The 8,817-nt window shown below is 37.9% G+C and overlaps 1 protein-coding gene and 1 non-coding gene across 2 annotated transcripts; both read left to right on the top strand.

The window, feature by feature from the left end:
- Positions 1-523: 523 nt before the first annotated feature.
- Trnak-cuu (transfer RNA lysine (anticodon CUU)) lies at positions 524-596 on the top strand. Its single transcript has one exon. It is a non-coding gene; the product is annotated as a tRNA-Lys (tRNA).
- A 6,017-nt stretch (positions 597-6,613) lies between these two features.
- Positions 6,614-7,981, top strand: LOC146148469 (uncharacterized). The gene is made up of 3 exons (XM_083387754.1): positions 6,614-6,817; positions 6,996-7,242; positions 7,403-7,981. Exons 1-3 carry the CDS (start codon positions 6,645-6,647, stop codon positions 7,442-7,444), a joined length of 462 nt encoding a protein of 153 aa, XP_083243880.1. The 5' UTR covers positions 6,614-6,644; the 3' UTR covers positions 7,445-7,981.
- Positions 7,982-8,817: the final 836 nt, after the last annotated feature.

Below are 8,817 nucleotides of genomic sequence, written 5' to 3'. Positions count from 1 at the left end.
TTAGATTGTTTAACCTAAAATTCATCTTTGTATAGACGTTTTGTAACAATTTAAAAAAATAATAACAGTTTGATAACTAGGCCTGCAACGAAAGCGTTACAATCCAGCCGGAATTCATCGGTAACACAAACCAGCATCATGCTTGTTGTTTACACAATAGTGCTGTTGTTGATGCGTTGAAAAGATGGGTCCAGGCTTGATCATCGATTTTACGCGTTTTAGCTGCTCGTAAACGCCATATTGTTTGACTCACACAGCTGCGTTTGGTAAACGAACCCAGTTGCGCCAGGTGTTGTTCAGATTAACGGTTATAGGCCTACTTCTATTTGAACTTGCCTATGTCGAGAAGGATTATCATCAATCTAAGGCTCTAAGCAGTCAGTTCTAAGCTGTGATAGCTGTTGTAAACCTTAAATGTGATGTTGCACAATTAAATAATCCACAGAAGACTATTTCGAAACGTTAACAGCAAGGCCCTTTATTTAGAAAATACATAGATGTATTTTCGCAGCGTCGAACTGTCGCCCGGCTAGCTCAGTCGGTAGAGCGTTGGACTCTTAATCCAACGGTCGTGGGTTCGAGCCCCACGTTGGGCGTTGCTTTTATACATTGAAATGATTACTTTTAATTTTTAATAAAGGGATTCTTATCGCAAGATTTCCTTACACGAATATTTTTAACAACTTTTTAAACGTATGTGATACACATAATTTTATGTTAATCACTTCTATTCCCGACGTCGGCAACTTTTTATAAAATCTATTTTTTTTCGGCCTATTCTAATTTAAGATGTCATTTAAGTAGGACTATTTTGGTAATAAATTCATATTTAATAGACGCAATAAAGTTGTGCAAAGCGTAATAAAATGAATTCAAATATTCGCAGTTGGCAAAACTACGTTTGTTGATCGAAGAAATAACATAGTAAAGACAAAAAATATGGGGAATAATCTTGTGTCAGTTTGAAAACAAAAAGGACCCGGTCCGTTGTCCGTAGGCTGTCGACCCCTGGTCTTCTTTCTCTGTGATATTAATAGTTTCTTATAATCAGATACAGTGATATAAATCAGGTGGCACTGTATAAAGACAAATTGTATTTGATTCTCGACAAGCTTTCGCACAACCGTGCTTCATCAGGTCAAAGTATAAATGAAAACAATTAAAATGCACGTAAAAGCACAGGCGCAAGTAAAAGGCGATAAGAATGGTGACGTCTAACATATCCACAGGCACATGCTCGCAAAAGCGTGTTACTGACGCAAAAACAATTATGCTACGATGCCTGCGCTTCAAGGTACGATGGGTGTAGTACAGCCTGCTATGAGGTGTAGTGTGACATAAAGCCCAAATCCCGATTGAGCCCCACATTAATGGCATCGAACTTTTTAATTATGTTTTGTTCGACTGTGAGCCTCATAAAAAAAAAGTGACATAAGGCATGGACATATGGAGAAACCGGTCGGCGAACATTTTAACCAAGGATCACACAGTGTAAAAGACCTTAGAGTTTCGGTGATCAAAAAAGTAAGTAACGGCACCCAAGCGAGGCTCACAGTCGAACAAAACATAATTAAAAAGTTCGATGCCATTAATGTGGGGCTCAATCGGCATTTGGGCTTTATGTCACACTACACCTCATAGCAGGCTGTACTACACCCATCGTACCTTAAAGCGCAGGCATCGTAGCATAATTGTTTTTGCGTCAGTAACACGCTTTTGCGAGCATGTACCTGTGGATATGTTAGACGTCACCATTCTTATCGCCTTTTACTTGCGCCTGTGCTTTTACGTGCATTTTAATTGTTTTCATTTATACTTTGACCTGATGAAGCACGGTTGTGCGAAAGCTTGTCGAGAATCAAATACAATTTGTCTTTATACAGTGCCACCTGATTTCTCTATTTAGAATTAGGACAAATACGGCCATATACAAAGAGTGATATAAATATGACAGAATACTTCCTTACCACACTGTACAGTGTTGATCGCACTTATTCGCACCAGGACATCCCCCCGAACCGCGTTTTAGTACCGTACGTTTTTTACCATTTGAAAAAATCTTTTCAACCCCGTCGTGCACCCTCTGGCATGTTGTGCCGTGTCAAATTATATATTCTAAAATGGCAATGAATATCATTGTTTCAACCTGACACTAAACGTAAAAATTGTGTAATTGTGACATATTAAACAATTTTAGAGTGCTATATGCGGATATTGCCACCTAACTTTTAGACCAGTGTTTTCCAACCTTTCGGGTACTAAAATGCACCGATCTTTAAGTCATATCCGGCACTTCATTCTAATAAATAACTTTTATTATTTTTTCCAACGTATTTGTTTATTTTTTCCGTCACATTAGTCTGGCTAAATTAAAATGGACCATGTCTATACTGAGCAGAAAGACAATTGCAGTATTAGGCTGGTTTGGGTCAGCAAATATTCAGGCCTATAACAGGCCCAAACTCGCACAAGTCGAACAAACTTATACTTGGATTTTTTATCCAATCGGCGCCGATAGAATACCTAAATCGGAAGAGTACCGATACTTTTAATTGGAATCGGATATTGACGAAAATTTAATTGTTTCCCTGTAACCTGTAACTTCGGGTTACATACAACCTGTAAACAACGCGCTATGCGGACAGGTGGTCTGAAGGCCGACCAACAGAAGAACAAAAGCGGTTGGCGACAGGTCGGCGTCTTCTCACGGGAGGCATCTATACACCACACATTACATAAGTATCATTATGGCGTCATTCCTTTGCGTGCTTTGAGTTTCTTAAAAGAGCCGATGTTATGTCTTCCATTGTGATGCCCGAGTCGAAGAATTCGCAATAACTTGGGGCAGCACACACCTGGAACTTTCAAGTAGGCGATATCACGTTGTAATTGCAAATTAAAGCGAAGCCACTTGCGCATTGTTTGTAGCGTAGTCAGTTACCAAGTTTATTTTCACACCTGTGCGACACAGCATCCCACATTGTAAAAGCTATGTAGTGCGAGTCACAAAATACGACCCTGTGAACCAAACGATAAAAACAAACATTTCAATTTAAAAACCTTGTATTTTCTTTTAGGCAAAACACTATGAAAGAACACTATAACAAAAATCATCCCGCTGGTGTACCGTCTATGAAAATTCGGCTGTTAAATACTCAAACAGAAAATATGAATTATTAAAAAAATATTAATACCTTAGTAAAATGTTGTTGCAACTCATTTTATCATATTATTCCTAGCCAATTTTTTAATCGATAAATTAGCTGTGGTCGGAAAGTGTAGAGTAGAGTATAGTTATTCTGGAATCGCCAGAGGTTGTCTGATGGGTAGCCACAACTATTTTTAAAGGAAAAAAATTAACATTATGAACTAAAAAAATAGCAGTTCAAAGAATAAAACCAACCGCCAGTCTACTACTATTTACTGACACTTGCTGCAGTGGACCAGTCGTGTTTATCACGTCACCATAACTCTTGTTTTGAATCAAATGGCCGAAGCAAAGCTATAGTTGAGACGTCATCAATCATTTTTTTCAATAGAAGGACGGATAACTGTAGGGACTGGTGATCACGGGTTTTGTATTTGTCTTGAATATTATTAAATTTATTAAACACCCGTTAGACTTTTTCGTTTATATACTAGCTATTAATGAATGTATTTTGGAAATAGTAATAAACCATGCAGCGGGCTTCTCTAGTCTATTGGTTTTGTTTAATATAAATAGAATAGTGGTCATTTGGCCAGCGAAGACCCGTTTTCCGACACTCACTAAAACGTTTTATACGTATCCTCTGCAACAACATTTTTCCAACTTAAATAATTTCGGTAAGGCGAGATAATAAAAAAATATACGTAAAATTGATGCTGTTAAATATATTCTTGATTTATATAAAGATTGCTTTAGTTTTTCAAAAACTGAAGTAAATTAATTCTTATTGTTTTGTTCAAGTTGCCTTTGGGGTCGTAGGGAATACATTTTTTATTGTTACGTCCTATGCGTTATGGCGTACAATCTATTTCTCTAATTCATGATCAAAAAGTTTTTTTACGCATAAAAAGCATAAACCGTAACTTAAGCCTAAGGTACTTGTGCATGTTTATGGTGTATAGGCTAAATCCTGAAATTTTGCTAAGTAAAGCAGACTGTCTACAAATGTCAGTATTTTGCTAACTTGTATATGATTGTAATCTGGATTATATGTAATACACCAAAATTTGGGGGTCGCGTAAGCTGCCGAAAATAGGTAAGGGGGCCGCGACGACAAAAATGTTAGGAACCACCAGATTAGAAGATGTTTTAAAAAAAGTATTCTGAATTATAAAATACAGTTTATACTTAGGATAAAAATTTGTCAAAACATGTTATGGTTACTTTCAGCTCAGGCGCGTCATAAAAAATACAGTGTGTGATTACCATTACATTTGTCGCGTTCCTGACATTTATAACTTTTATGGTCACACTTTTTTATAATTCACTTTGTGTTGAGCCCAAAAACCTTAAAAGCCTTTATTTAGTATAAACAGAGCTGTTATAAATTAAGGCGACATTTATCTAATTAAGGAGATCACATAATGGCATTGCTAACTCCACACTGATCCACGAAAAACGTTAGAAAAAATTACATGTTTCCTAGATTTATTTTCGCTTGTAAACATGGGCGGCAAGATGTCTGAAAGGTAGCTCCCGGTCTGGAAAACCAAACAAACTTTCTTCACTGTGGCAAATCATTATTTTCTATCAACACTAACGACCATTTTTTTGTCTGCGCGCAAACGCTAAGACTATCTGGCGCCACTTTCGCTCCCGAATCGTATTCAACTCCTTACTTGTCTGCGTTCCTTTGGGACATATAAATACCACCGTAAATCGTTATGCCTTATTGGGGCCTTCGTTCTTTTGCCTTAGTTGTTCCAAAATGAAAGAAACATAAAGAATCTAGACTAGAGTCTAGACAACGGCGGTGGCCTAATTAAAATTATCGCCGTGGAGTTGTTTGTTTGCCGAGTTGATTTAAGGGCTTATTCATTATTTTTTTAATTAAACATTGGTGACATTTTGCTTGTGAGAAATTAATTTCTCAATAACTTGCAAACTGAAACGACAATTGAACAGCGACCCAGTGCTAAATTCACACCTACGTGACACGCATTTTACGAATAGTGGAAAATTAGTTGTCCGCCCCAGCTATTTCACATGTAGTTTTTTCAACGTAAAACAGGCCATTTCGGCATAAATAAAACACATTCATTTTTTCCTCTATCTAAAAATTACAAGTTTTGGTTATTATCTCTTGGCTGGTACAAAATTAGGTCAAAGCAATGTTAGGTTCATCCTAGTTCAGCTGGATTTGCATTTCCTAAAGCTGTCGTGACAACCGCGCATGTCTTATATCCTGGTGCAAGGCTCAGATAAGTTCAAACCCTTATTAGGCAAGCGAGGCGTAAATCCTGAATAGACTCCCCAGTGTGACAAGGGCGGCTCCCGGGCTTTCATCTACCTACAGTCAGTTCCCAGTTGTGTATTGATTATGCAAATTTACCACGGTCATCTTCCGCCCGCAACGCTACCTAATTGCATGACATTTGTGCGCAGTTTCGGCGTTTTACGAGTCGTGGCAACGTCCTGTCCAGAGAGCGAACGTCCGGAAAGGGGCGCGTTCGCATTTTAGACCCCATGTGAATCTATGACTTCGCCGGAATCCCAGGCCATAAAACTGACACGGTGTTACATGTGTTAAAAACGAACGTGTATTATATTGCTATAGATGGTTCACTATTAGTGTGTACGTGTTCTTAACATGCAGTTAACTTGAAACTTGGGAAAAAAGTTTTACGGGAAATGTTTCTTCGTATATTTATGTAAATAGTACTGGGTTGGCAATCATGATTGCTTGGTGTAAAAATGCAACAATATATAAAATTTAATACATTTTAAGCGTGTGCTATATATTTTCAAATTGGCGTTTAAGAAAACCCTGGTTTGTATCACCATAGTAATTTAGTATTATCCTAATTCCTAGTATACCATAGTAACAAACAGAGGTCGTATTTCACAAAAAAAGAGGTTCGTTTTTCACAAACTTCTAATCATGGAAAGTTATTTCGTTTTTAAAATTACGATTTTTATTTGCATCATGATCTGTATTCTTTAAAAGTGGCTCGTTCCAGTGACGAGCTGTCAGAGTGCATTATAGTAATAGACAACGTGATCCCGATATTACACTGTCTTGACATGTTTCTAACATTTAATCCCCTTTGATGGCGGCACACAACAGAGAAACGGCCGCCCAATTACCAGCGACAGTAGCTAGTTTTATTGCTTGTTGAATTGAAACAAGAAGTAACAACAGCGGATTAGGGCAATATTTGCTTGTTCGGTCTCACCATCGTCCACCCACCGTCTTTGAGGTCAGATCCAATTCGCGAGAGATTACAGCGTCGACTGAGCGGATTTGAGTGACGTAACAACGTTCGGCCGCCGTCGCTACTCCCGCGTCGTCAACGAAAAAGAAAGGACGAACGCAAGAGAGTGTTTCGGGTTGGGGGGAAGAAAAAAGCGATAGGAAGCTATATATACCGAAGCGCACTTGCTAAGACGCATATATCTGCTGTTACAAGCTAAGCCGACAAAACAATAAACAAACATGGTGAAAGCTAGTCCATCGAAAGACTGTTACAAAACCGATAAAGACTTGGAATCGCGTCAGTTCAATTGCAAGAATATGAACGTATGCGTCAGGATTTCCGAGCAAAAGCGAGGAGCGAAACGTACATCGCTCAACCAAGTCAAGAAAATAAAGGAAAAGCATGAATTAAGGTAAACTAAGCTTTCGAATTGGTCTATTTTAAGTGATATCAGTTTCCCTAAATCTAATCAGTTAATTGTAAACTTTGGTTTGCCAAACGTATCTTTTATTAACACCCTTGTTTGAAACAAGCATCGATAGATAAAACCGTAATGCCCCTTTGTATAACTTTATACCTTTGTATTACAGAACCCTCTACCACCAGTTGAAAGAGGTGATCCCAGCTTGTAAGTCCAAGCCGGTTACCAGCCTGGACATTGTGCTGCGCGCCGTGGATTACATAAATGAATTACATGACATGTTGGAGAAACAACAATCGCCAGAATCCACTGCGTCTGACTCCACGAAAAATCATAACGCCGACTTTGCTCGCCAATGCACGCAAATAGCCGCTAATAATGCCCGCAATCTTTCCTTTCAAGACATCACAAACGTGGTAGGTTCAACTTACAATGAATTTTAAGTTTAAGTAGAACGTTCTTGTATACAATCTGTAGCTGATAGAACGATTTTAATATTTCGAGTAAATTTAGTAAAAACTAGTTAAACTGTATACATATTGCAGATAATAGAACTAATCACAATGTTTTTACCAGACAACGTGCACTGAAGCGAGAACCACCGATCGCATTCTTTGATTAGCGTCGATCGTGAAGCGACCTGTGTTCAGGACGTAACAACTAAAGAATGTGCATATGTAATGCAATGGAAACAGGCGAGTTGTCGTCGAAGAAGAGGTTGAGAAGCAGGATAGGATGTCCGCCAAGAGAATAACGTTGTTTGTGAGGACGTATATAAGGAGCTTCAACGTGTGCCTTCAACGCAAGTTTGCAAAAGCTTGTGTCATTTTTGCGCCTTCCTAATTTGTGTTTAGCATACAGCCTTATCCGTAAAACCTATAACAACATTTAAAAAAACTTATTTTTTTCAAAATTCCTTGTAAAGTGCCAATTTACATCTTTAATGTCTTCCTAAAAGTGGTTAAAAGTTGTATATAAAACTTTGTGCGTCGTAACGTGTCTGTAATTACCGCCTCTTTTCTATTTGATTTGTCGTCCTTTTTTCTTTTCTTACGTTATTTGTATTGCTGACGAGCTTTGAACGTCGAGACATTCACCAAAATGTGCCTTATTGTAGCGCGTTGCGTTATGCAAATAAACCATTCTGCATTCCACAAATAATTTGTCACGATGCTGTTTCTAGATAGAGCATTAGTATACGCAGAAATTCTGTCAAACAGGAACTCAACTTTGGAAAGGTCGTAAAATTGTGGGCATTGTTATATCAAATGATACCTAAAAGCAGCCATATAATACTAAATGAAATTACTTGCTTTGCTTACTTTTTAATTCAATGTCGTTTTAAGTGGATTCCAAAAAACACTTATTTTTTCTTGACTAAAGAATGTATAATGTGGGAGTCGTTGAAATCGGCGAACTTAAAAACACAACCGGTATGTGATGCTGGGGAGAGAGTTAACCTAGTGCTGTGTTCGAATAGATATTGAAATTGCGAAGTGGCGAAAGATGTTCATTCTTTGTAAAACAGCTGAAGGAATTGGGTTGTCTTAGATCCAAAGAAAGAATTTTGTAAAGCCACAATGCAATTTCGTGATGGACTCCTTAAGCAAACCAGCGACTTTTCAGTTGTTTTAACGTTCTATTTCATTGCTAGGATCAACTCAACTCGTGCCGAATGTAGACATAGCATGTGACGTTAATTACATTTTACACTATGGCCAAAGAGTATGTCATTTTTGCTTAACTACACTGCTTTTACATAACCCTGCCATTTCACGCCTGACGGTTACGGTTTTTGTTTACATTTGCAATAAATCGACAAAAGATTTGTATTTTTTTATTCTAGTAGTTCAAATTCGTTTATAACATTATCGCAACCGTACTGAACTACAGTACACAGCCAAATATGTCTCGATAAAACGCAACAGCAACAAAATGTCGAAGATGGACCCAATATTATATATTTTTAGCTTTCGTGCCTGGATTTGTAA

This window comes from Ascidiella aspersa, chromosome 4, assembly GCF_963924565.1.
Source record: "Ascidiella aspersa chromosome 4, kaAscAspe10.2, whole genome shotgun sequence".
NCBI classification, from domain to species: Eukaryota; Metazoa; Chordata; class Ascidiacea; order Phlebobranchia; family Ascidiidae; genus Ascidiella; species Ascidiella aspersa.
The sequence above is the reverse complement of the archived record's forward strand: the minus strand, read 5'-3'. Positions and strand labels throughout refer to the sequence as shown.